At 52.4% G+C, this 22,980-nt stretch overlaps 1 protein-coding gene across 1 annotated transcript; it reads left to right on the forward strand.

Moving 5' to 3' along the window:
* The first annotated feature begins 2,175 nt into the window (after positions 1–2,175).
* On the forward strand, positions 2,176–19,051 carry fgf11a (fibroblast growth factor 11a). The gene is made up of 5 exons (XM_052044523.1): positions 2,176–2,368; positions 13,334–13,444; positions 15,253–15,356; positions 16,093–16,291; positions 18,918–19,051. Exons 1-5 carry the CDS (start codon positions 2,176–2,178, stop codon positions 19,049–19,051), a joined length of 741 nt encoding a protein of 246 aa, XP_051900483.1.
* Positions 19,052–22,980: the final 3,929 nt, after the last annotated feature.

Below are 22,980 nucleotides of genomic sequence, written 5' to 3' on the forward strand. Positions count from 1 at the left end.
CCAGCCCCTCCCCCACTCCCCTGCTGAGGCAGAGCCAACCCTGGTGGGACCTTGCCCACCAACCTGGTACTCCCAACCTCACACCCCACCGCTTACCGCTGGAGAGGTACAGGCAGGGTCGACAGTCCGAATCTTTCTCCCAGGGTAGAAGTGTCTAATACCAGAGCGCGTGCATTTAAGGTAAGAGGGGGAAAGTTTAAAGGAGATGTGCGGGGCAGGTATTTTACACAGAGAGCGGTGGGTGTCTGGAACGGGCTGCCAGGGGTGGTGGCGGAGGCAGATACAATAGAGGTGTTTAAGAAGCTGTTAGATAGACGGACTCTGTCCACACTTCCCGCTGCCTCGGGAAAGCAGCCAACGTAATCAAGGACCCCTCCCACCTCGGACCTTCTCTCTTCTCCCTCCTCCCACCGGGCAGAAGATTCAAAAGCCTGAAAGCACGTACCACCAGGCTCAAGGACAGCTTCTATCCCGCTGTTATATAGACTACTGAATAATAAGATGGACTCTTGACCTCACAATCTACCTCGTCGTGGTCTTGCACCTTATTGTCTGCCTGCACTGCACTCTCTCTGTAACTGTAACACTTTATTCTGCATTCTGTTATTGTTTTCCCTTGTACTACCTCAATGCACTGATGTGATGAAATGATCTGTATAGACAGCATGCAAAACAAAGTTCTTCACTGTACCTCGGTACTTGTGACCATAATAAACCAATTTACCAATTTTGGTATTGGTATTGGTTTATTGTCACTTGTAGCGACGTACAGTGAAAAACTTGTCTTGCAAACCGATCGTACAGATCAATTTACATGAATATATGCAGGGAGTGAAGGGAGATAGATCACATGCAGGCAGAAAAGATTTAGCTCAATTCGGCATCATGGTCGGCACAGACACCGTGAGCCGAAGGGCCTGTTCCTGTGCTGGACTGTTCTGGGTTCCACAGAACCAGACACACGCTGTGGGACTCTGGAGGGTTGACAACAGATATGAGTGGGGAATAAGTGACCAGGCCCCTCTTAAATTCTTCACCCTGCAGTTCAAGGGCTTATTTTGATTCCAAAAATAATCTCTATCCATAATAAAAGACACATACAAAAGAATAAACACACTGCAAAACATTTTACATTCATGGTCAATACATTCAGTAGTGTAAAGTTGTTTATTAAACCCTAGCACCATTGCCACTCATGTGGCCCCTGGGGTGATACATCCCTTCAGTGTTTGAGGGGTTTCCCCACCCGACTCAGTCCCTCCACGTGCAGCAGTCGAAGGGACCCGAGGGGCCTGGACTGAGGTCAAGTGCGGAGCAAAGGGGGACGTGGACCCTGTAAGACCCCTGGATAAAGGAGGCTTGAGTGCTCCGCTGCCAAAAGGGTGCAGCTACCCCTTTAAGAAGACAAGTGACTTTTAATTCACAGCTGAGCAGCGAGAGGCAGGGACATACGTGGAGATGGATGGGTTACTCTAAGGAGCGAGAGAGGTGGAAAGAAAGAGAGAGAGAGAGAGAAAGAGAGGGAAAGAGAGATAGTTGCTTTAGATCCTTCCTTCACAGACACACACACACACTCACACACACACACACACACACACACACAGACACACACACACACACACAGACACACACACACACACACACACACACACACACACACACATAGGCACACAGACACAGATACAAACACACACACAAAGACACACACACAAAGACACACATAGGCACACAGACACAGATACAAACACACACACACACACACACACACACACACACACACACACACACACACACACACATCCTGTTTCCTTGCGAGCCTTTCAAACAAGGTAGAATTGAATCACCGGTTCCCGATCGGAACGGCAGGCAGTGGGGGATACAAGGTGCAGTGCTGGTGTTAAACTGATTAAACCATCTCTCTCTCTCTCTCTCTCTCTCTCTCTCTCTCTCTCTCTCTCTCCCCCCCTCTCTCTCCTGTCTCCGCACTGCTTGCAGGGCAGAGTGTACTGTGCAGGACCGAAGAAGAGGAAGAGGGACTGACAATGTGGAGCGACTGCGGGAGAGGAGGTCACCGATAAGGCAGCGCCGAGGACCCGGCTCCCCCCCCGCCTGGCACCGAAGCCTCGCGCCGATCGCAGTGGAGGAGAGCGGAGGGGGCGACGGGAGGGGAGATCGATGGCTGCCCTCGCAAGTTCACTCATCAGGCAGAAACGGGAGTTGAAGGACCAGGGTAACAGTCGGCCGGCTCCCGTCAGGCAGAAGCCCAGCCCCAGAGGCAAGACCTCGGTGTGCCAGAAGCAGTTCCTGGTCTTCATCAGTAAGGTGCGGCTGTGCGGAGGCAGGACAGGGAAACTGGAGCGAGGGACCGGTAGGTGTCAGCGTGGGGGTGCAGCAGGGATGTTACCGTCCCGGGGAGGCGACCCACGTGTCGGCATTCCCCCCACGGAGGGCGGGTGGGGGTTGGAGGGAGGGTCGGTGGGAGACACTGAACCGACTCCCCCGAGGGTCGAGGGTGGGGGTGGGGGAGGTGTACTCGGTTCCCACCCCTCTCCCTCCCACAGTGTCCTGAGGTGCAGGGGAGTTAGGGGTCTTGTCCTGGAAAGTTCCGTAGCCCTGTGTGGTACGGGGGGGGGGGGTACAGGGAGAGGTGGGATACATGGCGGGGAGGGGTACAGGGAGGGGCACGGTACAGGGAGGGGAGGGGTACGTGGTGGGGTGAGGTACAGGGAGGGGTGAGGTACGGGGAGGGGTACAGTACGGGGAGGGGTGGGGTACAGGAAGATGTGGTGTATAGGGAGGGGTGTGGTACAGTGGCACAGGGAGGGGTGGGGTACAGAGTCAGGTGTGTCAATGAGTGTGTGTGTGTCAGGTAGTGCATGTGTCAGGTAGCGTGTGTGTATGTGTTGGTGGATGTGTGTGTGGGTGTGTGAGCCCTGTTTGAGTGTGAAGCCACACACGCGTGAGCTGTGTACAGTGTGAACACACACAGGTGTGAGTCCTGTGCACTGTGACCTGACACACTGAGGAATGGTTTGACAAGGAACTGAATCAATCTCCAGGAGTGGGAAGCACTGGCTTGTTCTCCATCACTGGCAGAGATCGTTGTGACATAACTAGTCTGGAGACCTCTCCTATCACGGCGCACGCCAGAAGATGAGATGTGGGCCAGGGGAACTTCACTAGAAAGGGAGGAGGGTTGACAAGTCTCTCCACCTTTCCCAATTCTTTTTTTAATAACCTTTATTACAAAATACAATCTACAATACTACAAAACTACAACAAACAGAGACAATAACAGTGACCTAAACACAGTCACTAACACAAACTAAATTAACTTAATATCCCCATCCCTACCAAAAATGGTGCTTGTCCCCTGCAGTGCCCAACGGTCCTGGAATGCCTCCATGGTACCTGTGGACACCGCATATTCCCTCTCCTACCCTGGCACGGACATAACCCCGGAACATTCCCTAGGCAATCCGCCCGGGCAGCACCTTCCGCTACCTGCTTCCAGGACCCATGGATAGCTACCTTAGCTAGCCCCAGGAGCAAGTTCACCAGGATACCCTCAGCCCTCCTTGCCCCCCTCCTTACTGGATGACCACAGATAAACAGGAATGGGGCTAAAGTGCAGCCAGAAGGCGAGGAGCAGCCCCCACAGATACTTTCGCAGTTCCTGGGTGTTCCAAGGCTTTCTGGAGTCAACATGGGAACGTTACAGGACCTGCTGTCCTGCCAGGCTCGACTGCTGGGGTGTGTAGGACATTGGTAAGGGCTCCCCAGTTTCGAACCATCGCAGAGAGTGTTTGGGGAGAGAGGCTGGGGAGGGAGTTGGGGAAGGATTTACCCACCAGTGTGTTCCTGGAGACAAGGTCACCACTGCGGTGACTGAGGGATACAGAAACCACTGCGGGTTTAAGTGGAAAACGTGTTCAATGTTTAAATCAGATGAGACAGAGAGGTTGGGGCAGTGGGATTGGTTTGGCGCTGACCCAGGGGTGTCAGGGGTTTTCATCCGTGGACGGGTCCCCAGGAGGAGGGGTTGGAAATCAGTCTGGATCATGTCTGCCTCACAGGCAGTGTAGGGACAGGGAGCCGGGGTCAGTACACCCCCCATGGGGCTCGCTGTGGTAGATGTTGGCCACAGCAACAGCAGCAGTGATCTATGGACCTGCTGTTTGACTGTAAGCGAGTCGGATTGGTCCAAGATTCCTCGGAAGGCATCAAACTGATTAAAAGCTCCCTGCTGCTGACGGGTGGATGTGTCCCGTCTCCCTGAGGAGGGGAGTCAGCGCCCGCAGAATCCTGGAGTGTTTCCAGAGAGGAGGTGTGAGCCCTGCGCAGTGTGAACTCACACTGTGCGTGCCCTGTGTGCTGTGAACTTACACCGGTGTGTTCCCTGCCTGGTGTGAACTCACACTGGTGTGTGCCCTGCATGGTGTGAATTAACACACTGATAGTCACAGTAACACACAGCACAGAAACAGGTCCTTCAGCCCAACTGGTCCATGCTGACCAAGATGCCCATCTAAGCCAGTCCCAATAGCCTACGTTTGGCCCATATCCCTCTCAACCTTTCCTATCCATGTACCTGTCCAAATGTCTTTTAAACGTTGTTAATGTACCTGCCTCAAACACTTCCTCTGGCAGCTCGTTCCATATACAGACCACCCTCTGGGTGGAAAATTTGCCCCTCAGGTTCCTATTAAATCTCTCCCCTCTCACCTTAAACCTGCACCCTCTAGTTCTTGATTCCCCAACCCTGGGAAAAAGACGGTGCATTCACCCTATCTCTGCCCCTCATGATTCAACATAGCATGCCCACAACTTCCCTAACCCGTACGCCTTTTGGAATGTGGGAAGGAACCGGAGCACCCAGGAGGAAACCCACGCAGACACGGGGAGAAACAGGCCCTTCGGCCTAACTCGTCCATGCCGACCAGGATGTCCACCTAAGCTAGTCCTGTTTTCCCGCGTTCGAACCATATCCTCAAAGTTGAGTTTATTGTCATCTGCACAAGTCCACGGGTGCCCAGGTGCAAATGAAAAACTTGCAGCAGCATCACAGGCACAGAGCATCAGAGACGCAACATTCACAAGAAAGACATAAATTAAACAACTTTTACAAGAAAAACGCAATTAGAACAAAAAAAAGTCCATTTTAGAACAAACTTTTCCTATCCATGAAACTGTCTACTAACATTGTAAATGTTACCCACCTCAGCCACTTCCTCTGGCAGCTCATTCTGTGTGCCCACCACCCTGTGTGAAAACGTTGCCCCTCAGGCCCCCTTTAAATCTTTCCCCCCTTATCTTAAACCTCTGCCCTCTAGTTTGTGACTCCCCTACCCTGGGACCGTCCACCTTATCTATGCCCCTCCTGATTTTATAAATCCCTGAAAGGTCACCCCTCATCCTCCTACGCTCCAAGGAAAAGAAGCCCCAGTCTCTCCTCATAACTCGAGCCCTCCAGTCCCGGTAACATCCTCGCGAATCTTTCCTGCACGCTTTCCAGCTGAACGACGCCTGTCCTCTAGCCGGGCGACCAGAACTGCACACGGTCCTCCAATTGTGGGCTCACCAACGACCTGTACGGTTGTGTGCCGACTGTACTCAGTACCCAAACCGACAGGCGCAAGAGTGCCAAATGCCTTCTTCGCCACCCTGCCCACGTGGAGGTCCGTCAAGGTCCTGGGATGGGATAACGGTCTCCTCTGCCTATCAGCGCCTTTACTCTATGGTTGGGGCATCTGGATAGGCTGTGGGTGTCCCCTGTGAGAGTGGCTTCCCTCGACGTATGTTTGGAGTACGATGGACTTTTCTGCTTGCCTGTGCTGCCTGCAGGCTCTGTGTTCCCCTGGGCAGTGACGGGCTCCTTCCTCTGTGTACAGTCGGGGAATGTTAATTCAAATGCCTGCAGCAGGCGCCAGGGTGTTAATTAGTGTGATTAATTGCAGTCACGCTGTGTGTGTGTGTGTGTGTGTGTGTGTGTGTGTGTGTGTGCGTGCCTCTGTGTGTGTGTGTGCATTTGTGCATGTGTGTGCATGTGTCTGTGTGTATGCATTTGTGTGTGTGTGTGTGTGTGTGTGTGTGTGTGTGTGTGTGTGTGTGTGTGTGGAGTTTGCATGTTCTCCCTGTGGCCGCGTGGGTTTCCCCTGGGTGCTCCAGTTCCCTCCCACATCCCAGCGACATGGTCGGCACAGATTCGATGGGCTAAAAGGCCTGTTTCTGAGCTGTAACTCTCTGTGAGTTGATGACATTGTCCCACTTATTTCCCTGTGATCTATTCTCTACAACGCTGCCAGATTGTCCCAGCACACACCTACTCTCCTACACTCGGAGACATTTAAACCGTGTAGCCTTGAGTGTGTATGTCTGTGTGTGGTGTGTGTGTGTGCCTGTGTGTGTGCGTGTGTGTGTGTGTGTGTGTGTGTCTGTCTGTCTGTCTCTCTCTGTTTCTATGTGTGTGTCTGTGTCTGTATGTGAGCATGCCTCTGCAGGTGTAGATGTGCGTGTATGTCTCCGTGTGTCTGTATGCATGTGTTTGTGTGTGTACATGTGTATGTCTGTGTGTGTGTCTCTCTCTCTCTGTGTGTGTGTGTGTGTGTGTGTGTGTGTGTGTGTGTGTGTGTGTGTGTGTGTGTGTGTGTGTGTGTGTGTGTGTGAGAAGGCCTGAGTTATAGGGAGAGGTCGGCCAGGCTAGGTCTTTGGACAGAGGGCGACCTTATAGAAGTGTTTAAAATCATGAGAGGCGTAGATAAGGTGGACGGTAACAGTCTTTTCCCCAGGGTAGGGGAGTCCAAAACTAGGGGGCATAGATTTAGGGTGAGAGGGGAAAGATTTAAAAGGGACCCGAGGGGAAACCTTTTCACGCAGAGGGTGGTGAGTGTGTGGAACGAGCTGCCAGAGGAAGTGGGTGAGGCAGGTACAGTGGGATCATTTAAGAACCACTTGGATAGGCACACGGAGGGGCAGGGCTTGGAGGGATATTGGCCGAACGCAGGAAATTGGGACTGGGCACAGTGGTCAGCACCGACTGGTTGGGCCGAAGGGCCTGTATCTGTGCTGTGTTGCTCTGTGACTCTGCGACTCTTATTGTACCTGCTGAGAATTTCAGCGACGGGGGGGGGGGGGGGGGGGGGGGGGGGGTGTTGTGACTAAGTTAAAGGTGCCTCAGGCAATCTGCTGGAGGAACTCAGCGGGTCGAGCAGAATCCCGCTGCAGGGTCTCGACCCAAAACGTCAACAGTTCCTCTCCCCACCCCACAGATGCTGCTCGACCCGCTGAGTCCCTCCAGCAGATTGTGTGTTGCTCCAGATTCCGGCCTCTGACGTCTCTAAAGTTGCCTCAAAGTTCACTGGTCACTCCTGGTGTGAGTGGCAGTAGGAGTCACTGTCTATCCACTGGCCCTTCAGGTACAAGTCTGCATCACCTCAAGCTTATTGCACACGTACGGTGAGGGACAGGTACAGTGAGAAACTTGCCTGTTGCAGCATCACAGGCACGTAGGTACAGGCAACACACAGGTCATAAGTAATGCATAAATTATTCCAAAAAAAGACCTTGCAAAACAAGACATTAGGGCAAAAGAGCACAAAATCAGAGACAAGTCCAAGGCAGTGCAAGAGGTGTCTGTAGTGTCCCGTTGCTGAGGCAGTGATTAGGGTTGTGCAGGTTGGTTCAAGAACTGAATGGTTGAAGGGAAGTAGCCGTTCCTGAACCTGGTGGTGTGGGACTTCAGGCTTCTGTACCTCCTGCCCGATGGGAGCTGTGAGAAGATGGCACGGCCCGGATGGTGGGGATCTTTGATGACGGATGTTGCCTTCTTGAGGCAGCACCTCCTGTAGATACTCCCGATGGTGGGGAGGGATGTGCCTGTGACGGAAATACAAACTAACGTGGGGCCCCAGAGGGAGCAGATCCCTCACTAGAGGACCCCTCAGTACAAAGGATCCTTGAGACAGCAGATCACTCAGTATAGGACCTGCCCTCGGTACCGAGGGTCCCTAAGTGTGAACGCCTCACTACAGGACCCTCAGTACAGGGAGTCCCTGAGAGAGCAGACCCCTCAGTATAGGGTGTGTGTGTGTGTCTGTTTGTCTGTCTGTCTGTGTGTGCGTGTGTGTGTGTGTGTGTGTGTGTGTGTGTGTGTGTGTGTGTGACTGTGTGTGTCCCCCCCCAGGTGCTCCGGTTCCCTCCCACATCCCAACGATGTGCGGGGTCATTGGGTTCATTATCCCCCAGTGTGCGGGTGAGGGGTAGAATCTGGGGGTAGCTGGTAGGAATGTGGGGAGAATAAAATGGTGCAAATGGGCAGCTGATGGTCAGCTCAGATTCGATGGGCTGAAGGGCCTGTTTCCGTAATGTGTGAGAAGATGACACGTCCATCAACTCCCAACAGCTACCATCCATCAACTATGACATACCATCAACTTCATCAGCTTTTGAGTTCAAGAGGTGGGAACCTCTTGAGTTCAGGGTGGGAACGAAGGTGTACGGCAGGCTGGTCTTCATGGGTCGGGGCATTGAATGTAAGAGTCAGGAAGTTACGTTGCAGCTTTGTAAAACTCTAGTTGGGTCGTGTCTGGAGTATTGCATTCAGTTCTGGTCACCCCATTCCAGGAAGGATGTGGAGGCTTTGGAGAGGGTGCAGAAGAGGTTTACCAGGATGCTGCCTGGAATAGAGGGTATGAGCTATAAGGAGAGGTTGGACAAACTTGGGTTGTTTTCTCTGGAGCGTCGGAGGCCAAGGGGAGACCTGATATTCAGATTATGAGAGGCATAGACAGAGTAGATAGCCGGTATCTTTTTCCCAGGGTTGAAATGCCTAATACTAGAGGGCATGGATTTAAGGTGAAAGGGGCTGAAGGACCTGTTCCTGTGCTGTACTGTTCTGTGTTCTGTGTTCTGTGTTCCTCATCCTTGGAATTACTATTTACCATAGTGAGTGAGTCCAGGACAAGGGGGCACAGCCTTAGATTTAGAGGGTACCCATTGAGAACAGAGATGAGGAGAAATTTCTTTAGCCAGGGTCGTGGATTTATGGAATTCATTGCCACACACAGCTGTGGAGGCCCATTCATTGGGGGTGTTTAAGGCGGAGATTGATAGGTATCTAATTAGTCAGGGTATCAAGGGATATGGGGAGAAGGCCGGGAATTGGGGCTGGATGGGAGAATAGTTTAGCTAATGGTGAAGGGACGGAACAGACTCAATGGGCCGAATGGTCTATTTCTGCTCCTTTGTCTTGTGCTCTTGTGATGAGACCCCCAGCCGTCACCGAGCCAAAACTCAACCGGAACAACCACACAAACACCGAGGCTACTGGAGCAGGTCAGGGGCTGGGGATCCTGTGGTGAGTGACTCACCTCCTGACACCTCAAGGTCTTCCCCCCCTCCGCTTCCCTGGGTGAATGAGGGCTCCATCCACTCTCAGGATGTCCGACACCGTCCCAGGACAAAGTAGCCCGCTCGATCGGCACCGCATCCATCCCCCTAAACCAGCCCCCCCCCCCACCCCCCTCCACCACAGAGGCCGAGGTGCGCACCGTCCACAGAGCGCACCGTGTTTACGCACCCCGGCTACTCCGACAGCACCTCCCAAACCCGCCACCCCTCCCGCCGAGAGGGAGAGGGGCAGCGGGTGTAGGGGGACACCACCACCTCTGCAGTCACACACTATCCCACCCTGGGAAGCCAATGTCCCTGACCAGTCCCGTAGCTCAGCTCACACACCCCAGAGAACGCCATGGTCCCAGTATGGGCCTCCTCACCCAGCGGTCTATTACGGTCAGGTGACCTGTGTCCCCTCCACACCACCTCCTCCCAGAATTCATTCTGCCTTTGTTAAAAACCACTGTCACGTCCACTAAAGGAACGACTTTACCTGAGGCAACATTCAAATATGCATGGATTCAGGAATGTTTGATATTAGAAGGAGCTTCACTCTGTGTCTGACCCTGGGAGTGTGTGATGGGACGGCGTAGAGGGAGCTTCACTCTGTGTCTAACCCCGGGAGTGTGTGACAGGACGGTGTAGAGGGAGCTTCACTCTGTCTAACTGTTCCTCAGCTCTGCTAGAACAATGAGGTTTATCCCATTCTCTCTGCCATCCCCCTGAGGATCCAAACCTCAGTTGCCGTGTGACACTGATGGATCATTCCGGAAGCTTCTCTACACCCTGCGACATTGATCGCTGGGTTAGCGCCAGGACTCTGTTACGTAATGGCCACTAATTAATATGTAGCTAATTGAATGCGTGCATTTACAAGATAACTGGCAATTCATCAGGCCAGTAAAAGCAGCTTTAAGTGCATCAGTTCTTGGAAGGAATGAAAGTTTAGAGCTTCACTCTCTAGCTGGGGTGATCTCAGAGAGTTTATGCTTCATTATAGCAAGTACATTACTGGACAGTGCATTCACCCTCCCCCCCACACTAAATCTCCCTCTGATATGGGGGGAACGTTTCCTGCCGTCTACCCTATCTGTACCCCTCAGAATGTTATATTCCTCAATCATGACTCCTTTTAACCCCCTCTGCTGCAGACCAAGCCTCCCCGTCCCTCCTGGCAACGGGCACCCTCCATCCAAGGCAAGGTCTTGGCAAATCTCCCCCTCCAGCTTCCCCAAAGACAGCTCCCCCCCCCCCCATGGACCTCAACTCCCCAACCTTTCAAATGTCTACTTTACTTCCTCTCCTTTCTCCCTGTGAGGCTCAGTACCGTGCTGTGCCTGATCACGCCCCTGAGGTTCGTTGCAAGATTAGGGGGCAGTCATTTAGAATGGGAGGTACGTAGGAACTTGGAGGGTGGTTGAACCTCTGGAGTTCTCTGTCCCTGAGGGTGGCGGAGGCTGGATCAAGGGGGGGGGTGCGGATTTGAGGGGGGTGGATCACACCTGTGTTGTGGTGACTGGAAGGGTGTACAGCAATACACACGGAAGATGCAGCAGTCGTTACTGATGGTTGACAGAGAGAGAGAGAGGGAAAGGCAGAGAGAGAGAGAGTGTGAAAGAGAGAAAGAGAGAGAGAGGAGAGGGAGCAGGGAGAAAGAGAGAGGGGAAGGAGAGAGGGGTGTTTGAGACTGACCCCCGGTACTGAGCCCAATTCCCAGTCACTGACCACCGCCTTGCCCACCCCCTCAGTGTGGGCATCTTGGCTCAGACAAACAGTGAAGAGTAATTGTACCAAAGTGCTGAGTGTGGTTGTCAACGACTTCCAGGGGCTAATAAATAATGGGGTTAGTTAAGGCTTTGCCAAGCATTAGCTGATAGACCGACCTGGCAGGCAACTCCCATGAATCACATCTGGCGGCCTCTGGTAAAAGCTTCCTTGAAGTGATTCGTTCCTCCGGGAACCAACAGCTCAACTGACGAATAAATCGTGGCTTCATCCCCACCCCACCCACCCCCCTTCGTATCCTCCCTCGGGGTCTGAACACTGGGCTCACACTGCAAAAACACCGGACTTGCATTGACGTAGCGCCTCAGCACAGACTGAATGCGAGCCAGGTTCTGCGGACAGCAAGATCCCACTAATGAGAAAGAAATGATGGATCTGTTAAACCTGCAGATGTTGGAAATGTGAAATAAAATCTGGAAACACTCAGCAGGTCAGGCAGCTTCTGTAGAGAGAGAAGAAAGTCGAGTGAATGTTAAAGATTTGGTAAATTCTGACACAGAGGAAGGCTCTTTTTCCCCTCTCTTTCTGTTATGTGAAGTAAGTAAATTGGTTTATTATTGTCACATGTACCAAGGTACAGTGAAAACTTGTCTTGCACACCGTTCATACAGATCATTTCATTACATCAGTGCATTGAGGTAGTACAAGGTGAAACAATACAGAATGCAGAGTAAAGTGTTACAGTTACAGAGAAAGTGCAGTGCAGGCAGACAGTAAGGTGCAAGGTCATAACGAGGTAGATTGTGAAGTCGAGAGTCCACCTCATCATACTGGGGACTATTCAAGAGTCTGATAACAGCGGGATAGAAGCTGTCCTTGAGCCCAGTGGTACGTGCTTTCAGGCTTTTGTATCTTCTGCCCGATGGGAGGGGGGAGAAGAGAGAATGTCCGGGGTGGGTGGGGTCTTTGATTATGAGGCAGTGAGAAGTGTAGACAGAGTCCACGGAGGGGAGGCTGGTTTCCGTGATGCGCTGGGCTGTGTCCACAGCTCTCTGCGGTTTCTTGAATTCCACGTTGAGTGTGGAGTGCCGTCATATGCCCAGTCAGGAGGTGAGGCGCTGGCATTCATTAGCACAGGGGAGGATGTCAAGGACTGGTCAAAGTGGCACTGGGACAAGAGAACAGGAGATGGAGGAGGCCACTCGGCCCCTCAAACCTGCCTTGCCATTCAGTATGATCATGGCTGATCTGTGCTGGGAGTTACAGTGTTGTACCACACAAGAGGCAAAAGGAAGACTTTAACCCACACCCCGCTCAATAAGATCATGGCTGTCCTTTTACCTCAATGCCCCTGCATGCAGGGTTTCAACCCAAAACGTCCACAGTTCCTTCTTCCCCCACAGATGCTGCCCGACCTGCTGAGATCCTCCAGCAGATTGTTTGTTGCTCCAGATCCCAGCGTCTGCAATTCTCTGGATTTCAACCTTGCTGTGAAGTGTTTCCGGGACATCCCAAGCCAGCAGTGTAAGCCAAAAGTCAAAGTCAAGTTTATTGTCATCTGCACAAGTCCACCTGTGCACAGGTGCAATGAAAAACTTACTTGCAGCAGCATCACAGGCACAGAGCATCAGATACAAAACATTCACAAGAAAAACATGTTAAACATAAATTATTACAAGAAAGAACACAATTAGAGCCAAATAAACAAGTTCATTGTAGTGCAAAGTGGTCACAGTGTTGCTATACTGAGACAGTGATCAGGGTTGTGCAGGTTGGTTCAAGAACCGAATGGTTGAAGGGAAGTAGCTGTTCCTGAACCTGGTGGTGTGGGACTTCAGGCTTCTGTACCTCCTGCCCGATGGTAGCTGCGAGAAGATGGCACGGCCCGGATGGTGGGGATCTTTGATGATGGATGTTGCCTTCTTGAGGCAGCACCTCCTGTAGATACTCCCGATGGTGGGGAGGGATGTGCCCGTGATGTACTGGGCTGAGTCCACTACTCTCTGCAGCTTCTTACGTTCCTGCGCATTCGAATTGCCGTCCCAGACCCTGACGCAACCAGTCAGGATATTTCCAACAGTACCTCTGTAGACGTTTGTTGAACCTCCTTAACCTTCTAAGGAAGTGAAGACCCTGGCGTGTCTTCCGCGTGATCGCATCTATGTGCTGGGAATCCGTGAAACGTACCAAACCTCCTTTCTCTCTGCCTCTCCAGACGGCCTGTTGAAGGGAATTGTCACCCGCCTCTTCTGCCAGCTTGGATACTTCCTGCGCCTGGTGCCCGGGGGGAGACTAGATGGGACAGAGGATGAGATGAGTACGTACGGTAAGTCACGCAACAGCAGGTGGAGACACCGCGCCTGGTGGGGGAGGGGGGGCAACGTTCTCCCTGCATCAGGAACCACGTACGCTTCTATCAGACAGAAGCAGAATTTATTATCACTGACTTAAATGATGTGAGATTCGTTAAGTGCAAGGACTTAAAATTACTATAAATCACAAAAATAAATAAATAAATAAAATGCGGGCTCACCCTTAAGAATAAATTGGATAGATACATGGACGGGAGAGGTCTGGAGGGATATGGACTGGGTGCAGGTAAATGGGACTAGCGGAAGAAAGTTTCAGCACAGACTAGAAGGGCCGAATGGCCTGTTTTTCTGTGCTGTAGTGTTCTATGGTTCTAAAAGGAACAATGAGGTAGTGTTCATGGGTTCATGGACCAGAAACCTGACGGCGGAGGGGAAGGAGCTGTTGCTGAATCGTTGAGTGTGGGTCTTCAGGCTCTTGTACCTCCTCCCTGATGGTAGTAACGAGAAAAAGGCATGTCCCAGGTGGTGAGGCTCATTAGTGATGGGGACACAAGAGTCATCCAGCTCAGAAACAGGCCCTTTGGCCCACCATGTCTATACTGGCCCGTCTACACCCATCCCATTTACCAGCACTCAGTCCACAGCCTTCTATACCTTCTTCATCTTACCGAGATGTTACCTCTTAGTGTTACCTCTTTATATAGAAAACAGCACCAATGCCACACGTGTGGCTCCCTGGAAACTACCCGGTCCTGTATTTACAATATTTAGGGGCTTTCTCACTTGTCCCCGCCCCTCCCTCTCCAGAACCCCAAACTGTAGTCCTTCCCCACCGAGCCTTTGCGTTGGCTGCACCCAGCTTCAGTGCGTCCCTCAGCACGTACTCCTGCAGCCTGGAATGTGCCGGTCGACAGCGTTCCCCTACGGACATCTCGCAGCGCTGGGAGACCAACAAGTTTCGGGCAGACCAAAGGGCGTCTTTCACCGAGTTGATGACCTTCCAGCAGTGGTTGATGTCCGGCTCCGTGTGTGTCCCCTTGGCACACTGGCCTTCATCGGTCACGGCACTGAGTATAGGTGTCGGGACATTATGTTGCCCTTGTACCAGATGTTGGCGAGACCACATTTGGAATATTGTGACCAGTTTTGGTTGCCCTGTTATAGGAAAGACGTCATTAAGCTGGAAAGGGTGCAGGGATTTACGAGGATGTTGCCAGGACATGAGGGACTGAGTTACAAGGAGAGGTTGGACAGGCTTGGAATTTATTCCTTGGAGTATAAGAGGCTGAGGGGTGACCTTATGGAGGGGTATAAAATCATGAGGGGCATCGATAGGGTGAATTCACACAGTCTTTTCCCCAAAGTTGGGGAATCAAGAACTAGAGGGCACAAGTTTAAGGTGAGAGGGGGGAGATTTAATAGGAACCTGAGGGGCAACTCTTTCACCCAGAGGGTGGTCAGTATATGGAACGAGCTGCCAGAGGAAGTGGCTGAGGCAGGTATATTAACAACATTTAAAAGACACTTACGTACATGGATGGGAAAGGTTCAGAGGGATATGGGCCAATTGGGACTGGCTTAGATGGGCACCTTGGCCAGCATGGACTAGTTGGGCCGAAGGGCCTGTTTCCGAGCTGTGTGACTCTGTGACTCTATGATGGTGGTCCAGGCAGTAGAGGAGGGAGATCGGGGCAGGTTTGGTGAGGGGCTCGGGGCGGTAGGGGGTGGGTTTAGCAGGGGGTGGGGGGGATCTCGACCAAGCCCTCACGCCACTGACGGGGGATCACGTCACTCACTTCCTCTCTGCCCTTCCTTTCTGCAGTGCTCTTCAACCTCATTCCCGTGGGCCTGAGGGTGGTCGCGATTCAGGGGGTGAAGACCGGACTCTACATCGCCATGAACTGCAACGGATATGTCTACACATCGGTGGGTGACCCAGTGCAGGGGCTGGGGGGCTGGGGATTACCCACCAGGAGGTCTCCACACAATCCCCACCACCCAGACTGAGGGACATGGGTCCAGCATGCAGAGATGGTGCTTATCTGGGCTCATCTGTACAATACTAATCCACCAGGACAGTGTAGAGGGAGCTTCACTCTGTGTCTGACCCTGGGAGTGTGTGATGGGACGGTGTAGAGGGAGCTTCACTCTGTGTCTGACACCGGGAGTGTGTGATGAGATGGTGTGGAGGGAGCTTCACTCTGTGTCTGACCCCGGGAGTGTGTGATGGGACAGTGTAGAGGGAGCTTCACTCTGTGTCTGACCCTGGGAGTGTGCGACGGGACGGTGTAGAGGGAGCTTCACTCTGCGTCTGACCCTGGGAGTGTGTGATGGGACGGTGCAGAGGGAGCTTCACTCTGTGTCTGACACCGGGAGTGTGTGATGGGACAGTGCAGAGGGAGCTTCACATTGTGTCTGACCCCACACCGATGTCCTAGGGAGAAAGAGAAGGACAAGTGACAGAGAGAGTTGGGTTGGGGTTGGTTTTGGAGCCTGAGGGAGTGAAGTTGGGGGGGTGGACCAGGAGTGAACGTAGGGGGTGGGGACTGTGGGACTAACTCACCACCGAGAGCAGGAATCCCACACGGATCCGGCAGCGGGACGAAATTCCGGGACACTGCGCCTCTTGGGCTGCCGGTGAACTGTGCCCCCCCTCCCACAGGAACACTTCACTCCCGAGTGCAAGTTCAAGGAGTGCGTGTTCGAGAACTACTACGTCACCTACTCCTCGGTGCTCTACCGGCAACAGGGATCCGGCCGCTCCTGGTACCTCGGCATCGACAAGGACGGCCAGACCATGAAGGGCAACCACGTGAAAAAGACTAAGAGGGCCGCCCACTTCCTGCCCAAGCTCGTCGAAGGTACGGAGAGAGGTGCCTCCCCCACCCACTCTGCTACCCCACTTTCTCCACCCGAGGCCTTCGTTGAGTCTTGCCCGCCCAGGGGTTGCCGTGGCGTTCAGAGAGATCAGGCCCACCACTCTATTGAGGGATCACCGATCGTCTACCTACTGTCCTGGTCCAAAATTAGTATTGGTTTATTATTGTCACTTGTACCGAGGTCCAGTGAAAAACTTGTCTTGCATACCGATCGTACAGTTCAATTCATTACACAGTGCAGTTACATTGGGTTAGTACAGAGTGCATTGAGGTAGTGCAGGTAAAAACAGTAACAGTACAGAGTAAAGTGTCACAGCTACAGAGAAAGTGCAGTGCAATAAGGTTCAAGGTCACAACAAGGTAGATCGTGAGGTCATAGTCCATCTCATCGTATCAATTGTCTTATCACCGTGGGGTAGAAACTGTCCTTGAGCCTGGTGGTACGTGCCCTCAGGCTCCTGTATCTTCTACCCAATGGAAGAGGAGAGAAGAGTGAATGTCCTGGGTGGGTGGGGTCTTTGATTATGCTGGCTGCTTCACCAAGACAGCGAGAGGTAAAGACAGAGTCCAAGGAGGGGAGGCTGGTGTCCGTGATGCGCTGGGCTGTGTCCACAGCTCTCTACAGTTTCTTGCGGTCCCGGGCAGAGCAGTTGCCGTACCAAGCCGTGATACATCCAGATAGGATGCTTTCTATGGTGCATTGATAAAAGTTGGTGAGTGTCAAAGGGGACGTACTGAATTTCTTTAGCTTCCTGAGGAAGTAGAGGCGCTGGTGAGCTTTCTTGGCCGTGGCGTCCACGTTGTTGGACCAAGACAGGCTGTTGGTGATGTTCACTCCCAGGAACTCGAAGATCTCAACCCGCTCGACCTCAGCACCGCTGATATAGACAGGAGCATGTACACCGCCCCCTTTCCTGAAATCCTGTGGCTCGAGGCCCTTAATGTCCAAGAATCTCTCCATCTGCATCTCCAATCTCCTGGTGAGAGAATTCCAAAGCTTCCCCACCCTCTGGGATTTCTCCCCATCTCCACCCTGAGCAGACAACCAGCATGGAAACAGGCCCTTCGGCCCAACTGGTCCATGCTAACCAAGATGCCCACCGAAGCTGGTCCCATTTGCCCGCGTTTGGCCCATATCCCTCTAAACCTTTCCCATCCATGTACCTGTCCAAGTGCCTTTTAAATGCTGTTAATGTACCTGCCTCAACCACTTCCTCTGGCAGCTCGTTCCATATACGGACCACCCTCTGGATGAAAAAGTTGCCCCTCAGGTTCCTATTAAATCTCTCCCCTCTCACCTTAAACCTGTGCCCTCTAGTTCTTGATTCCTCAGCCCTGGGAAAAAGATGCATTCACCCTATCTTTGCCACGCATGGTTTTATACACCTCTATCAGGTCACCCCTCAGTCTCTTATGCTCCAGTGAATAAAGTCCTAGCCTGTCCAATATCTCCCTACAACTCAGGCCCTGAGTCCCGGCAACATCCTCGTAAACTTTCATTGCATTTATTCCAGCTTGAAGGACATTATTTTCAGACTGTGTCCTGGTTCTTGCCTCCCCAGCCAGGGGAAACACCCATCCTATCCTATCCAACCCGGTGAGGATTGTGTACGTAGCAATGAGGTCAGCCCTCAATTCTTCGAAACTCGAGAGAGTTCAGGCCCAGTCTGTTTCGTCTCTCCTTGTCTGACAAACCACCGCATCCCAGGAGCCGATCTTCGCTGGATTCCTTTGGTAGGGAGTCCAGAACTGTCCTTAATACTCCAGCTGTGTTCTTTTCCTTTCTCTTAATTGGTTTATTTGTCACATGCAGTGAAAAACTTTTGTTTGCTTGCCATCCAGACAGATCATTCCGTACATAAGTACATCGAGGTGATAAAAAGGAAAACAGAATGCAGAATATAGTGTTAAAGTTACAGAGAAAGTGCAGTGCAGCCAGACATAAAGCTGCAAGGGCCACGACAAGGTAGATTGAGAGATCAAGAGATCTTTTAGCGTGTGAGAGGTCTGTTCAAGGGTCTGATAACAGCAGGATAGAAGCTGTCCCTGAGCCTGGTGGTACGTGCTTTCAGGCTTTTGTATCTTCTGCCCGATGGGAGGGGGAGAAGAGAGAATGTCCGGGGTGGGAGGGGTCCTTGATTAAGTTGGCTGCTTTCCCGAGGCAGCGAGAAGCGTAGACAGAGTCCACGGAGGGGAGGCTGGTTTCCGTGATGTGCTGAGCTGTGTCCACAACTCTCCGCAGTTTCTTGCGGTCTCAGGCAGAGCAGTTGCTGTACCAAGACGTGATGCATCCGGATAGGATGCTTTCTATGGTGCTTCGGTAAAAATTGATGAGGGTCAAAGGGGACATGCCGAATTTCCTCAGCCCTCTGAGGAAGTAGAGGCACTGGTGAGCTTTCTTGATTGCCCTCCTTTGTTGTCAACTACCCCGCCAATTCCCCGGCGTCCATTGGACGAACTAACACTTCCTCTGGGACCCTGGGATGTGACCGGGCACCGGGGGTCCCAGATGTTGCCAAGGCATGACGCGGTTGTATGTTGTCCTGGCGGGTCTCTAACCTCCCCCCCACCCTGACCCCCACCCACCCCTCCCCCTGGTCTCTTCCAGCTGCCCTCTACCAGGAGCCGTCCCTTCACGAGCTGAGCGAGGAGCTCCCCGAGGCCAAGAAGGGAACCAAGATGGCGGCAGGACGAGCGGCCATGAACGGCGAGAAGGAGTCGGGCCCGAAGACCGAGGCATAGCCCCTCCTCTCTCCTGCCTGCCCCCTCGAGGGCAACAGGGCAACGCTATGGGCAACGGGTATCGGGAAGGGTGTGGGTTGAGGGCGGTGGGTGTGGGCGGGGAGGGGACGGCGGTGTGGGCGAGGAGGGTTGGTCACCCCCCCAACACTCCCACCAATGAGAGGACTCGGTCAACCACTGGACAAACCTAGAACTAAACCCCGCCTTCCACTGCACCCTTGGGTGCCAACTGGTCTACAACATGGAACCCTGTCAGTCATGGGGGGGAAGGGGGGATCTGGGACGGGACCAGGGTGAGGGTGTCCTCCGTCTCTAATCCCAGCCCATCAGTGGGACCAGTGGCTCTGGGCTTGGGTGCCTGGTGTTCTAGAGGCTGGGACTCCCTCCCGGGATACTGCCCCTGGAGGCTGGGCTCCCAGTGACAATGTGGGCACAGCCAGTGACAGACCCCGACCTCTCCGTGTCTGGGTTCGGACGCAAGGAGGCCATTCGGCCCCTCGGTCCTAGTCTGCTGTTCGGTGAGGGCGTGTCCTCCGCCTCAACCCTCATCCCCTCACGGCACAGAGGGGAGGCCTCGAACTGGTTGGGTTGTCACACCCCCCACCACACACCCACCCCTCACACACCCCTTACACACACACACACACACACACACACACACACACACACACACACACACACACACACACTCACACACACACAGAATGACGCACACACACAGAAACACACACAGTCACACATTCACATACAGACACAAACACACACAGACACACACACACACACAGTCACACAGACACAGACAAACACACACACACAGGTTCGAGCATCTGAGGACAGCAAATCACAGATTCCCACCATTGTATGGGGAAGTGCTTCCTGACACCAGCAGATCTCAGGCTCAACACAAGCTGCCCCGCTCTCTCCCACAGACCTGTATCTGTCCCCAAACTAATCACGCTGCCCCGCGCTCTCCCCACAGCCTTCTCTCAGTACCGTACACCCTTGGCGACGGTTAATTAATGATCACAGGCTTTAACCCCAGGTGGTGTCTCCACACTCTCACTGTGTAGTGCGTGATCTCCCTGCCTTGGCCTCTTCTCTCATGCCTTCCCACGCTTGAATGATTTTCTAGAGGCAGTGGCCATTGGGCCTATCATGTGAATGCTGGCTCATTGAAAGAGTGATCCCACATGTCCCCTGCCCTTTGCTCTCCACAGACCTCTGGAATTCCCTCCGTTTCGAATGCTGCCCCGGGTCTGCCGACAGCCCGCGGACCCCAGAGTGTGCAGCCTGCTGCTTGGAGACAGGACCCCATCTCCCTCTCCCTGGTCAATGACCTAAAGCCCATGTCCAGTGGTTACCGGTCCTCTGCTGCGGGTAACAGGCTTTGCACCGTCCTCACCAGTTAACCCCTTGTTGGCATGGTTTGGGGTGGGGTGGGTGGGTTTTATGTCTGAAAAGCATGTACCAGACCGCATGAGTGTGAATGTGCCTCTGTGTGTGTGTGTGTGTGTGTGTGTGTGTGCGTGTGTGTGTGTGTGTGTGTGTGTGTATCTGTGTGTGTGTGTGTGTGTGTCTCTCTCTCTATGTGTTCATGTGTGTGTATCCATGTGTGTGTCCGTGTATGTATGTCTGTGTGGCATGTGTGTGAGTGTGTGTGTGTGTCTGTGTGTGAGTATGTGTGTTTAAGTGCATGTGTCTGTGTGTGTACACATATGTGTGTACGTGTGTGGGTGTGTCCATGTGTGTGTGTGCCTGTGTGTCTGTGTGTTTGCATGTGTGTGTGCGCGCGTGTGTGCGTGTGTATGTGTGTGTGTGTGTCTGTCTGTCTGTCTGTCTGTGTATGTATATGTGTGTGGACATTTGGCCACTGTCCTGTTGAATGGTCACGACCATTCAGAATGAAGATGTGGCAAATCGGAATGGCATGGGCTGCGTGTGATTTAACATATTTAGAAATATAAATTTAACATCATAAAACATCAGACATTTTCTTTTGGTCTGAATCCCCTCAGTAACCAGGACCTTTACTTGACGGTCTGAAACCAAAGGCCATTTCTGCTCTTCTGTCTCCCAGGATGGTCTCAGACAAGGACCTGGTAGCTACTGCTCTGCCGTCACTTGAGGAGCTGCCCTTTTTTAAAAAAAGTATATATATATTTATTCTGAATGTATTTATTTTTCTTACAAACCTACCTGGACATGTGGTGTAAATAAAGGAACAGCCTCCCTTGGGGCTCGGGTTAATCAGAACATTGTGTTTGTGTCCTGACTGACATCACCCACATCACGATGGGTCTATTATAGCCCCTTGAACATGATTGGCCAGAGTGCAGTCATATGACAAAGGATGACACCCCCCCCATTGGTTCACGGAAGAGTCAGCTGACCTTTGACCATTGGTGCTGGCCAATGAACCAGGGGCTTTTAAGTTTTGTCCACACATGGTTGCCTAATGGAAGGCTTGTCGGAAGCAGTTCTGGGATTGAGACCCCTCGGTTCGGGAATGGGACAAGCCCCCTCCCTGTATCCAGCCAGCTGAGCCCTGTAAAGCTGAGATCTCCGCCAAGAAGTTGGGCAGACTAACCCTGGTAGGACTTTCCCAGTGAACAGTGGTGTCCTGGGGAGTGTTGTAGAACAGAGGGACCCAGGAGTACAGGTACGTGGTTCCCTGAAAGTGGCGTCACAGGTAGACAGGGTGGTGAAGAAGGCGTTTGGCGCGCTGGCCGTCATCAGTCAGTGCACTGAGTATAGAAGTTGGGGTTTTATGTTGCAGTTGTACGAGACGTTGGTGAGGCCGCATTTGGAATATTGTGTTCAGTTTTGGTCGCCCCGCTATGGGAAAGATGCCATTAAGCCGGAAAGAGTGCAGAAGATTTACGAGGATGTTGCCGGGACTCGAGGGAGTATGTAGAGAGGTTGGGCAGGTTCAGACTGCTTTCCTTGGAGTGTAGGAGGCTGAGGGGTGATCTTATAGAGGTGTATAAAATCACGAGGGGCGTAGACAGGGTGAATGTGCATGGTCTTTTTCCCAGGGTTGGGGAGTCAAGAACTTGAGGGCACAGGTTTAAGGTGAAGAGGGGAGAGATTTAACAGGAACCAGAGGGGCAACTTTTTCACCCAGAGGGTGGTCAGTATATGGAACGAGCTGCCAGAGTAAGTGGTTGAGGCAGGTTCATTAACAGCATTTAAAAGGTACTTGGACAGGTGCATGGATAGGAAAGGTTTAGAGGGATACGGGCCAAACGCGGGCAAATGGGACCAGCTTAGGTGGGAATCTTGGTCGGCATGGACCAGTTGGGCCAAAAGTATCAAAAGTAAGAGGGTGCAGGTTCAAGGTTAAAGGAAGGAGTTTTAAAGGGGATTTGCGGGCTAAGTTTTTATGAGAGGGATAAAATAGATAGTCAAGATTTGTAATTGTTGTCACATGTGCTGAGATACAGTGAAAAACTGCCATGCCATCCATACAGGTCATTTCACCTCATCGAGGCAGTACAAGGGAAAAGCAATAACAGAACACAGAATAAAAGTGTCACAGCTACAGAGAAAGTGCAGTGCAGGCAGACAATAAGGTGCAAGGGCCACGACAAGGCAGATTGTGAGGTCAAGAGTCCATCTTATTGAACTAGGGGACCGTTCAATAGCCTTACCACAGCGGGGGCATCAAAACCTTTTTTCCAGGGAGGGGGTAGCAAAAACAAGAGGACATCGGATTAAGGTGCAAAGAAGGAGTTTTAAAGAGGATCTGAGGGGAAAGGTTTTTTTTACACAGAGAGTGGTTGGTATCTGGAACATGGTATCTTCCCCCATTCCCCATTTCTCATTTCTATTTCCCTTTCCTGGGAGCAGACTTGATGGGCCGAATGGCCTGCTTCTGCTCCCTTGTCTTGTGATCTTGTGATGCTGCCTGGAGATGTGGTGGAACTGAA

Source organism: Pristis pectinata, chromosome 37, assembly GCF_009764475.1.
Source record: "Pristis pectinata isolate sPriPec2 chromosome 37, sPriPec2.1.pri, whole genome shotgun sequence".
Lineage (NCBI taxonomy): Eukaryota > Metazoa > Chordata > Chondrichthyes > Rhinopristiformes > Pristidae > Pristis > Pristis pectinata.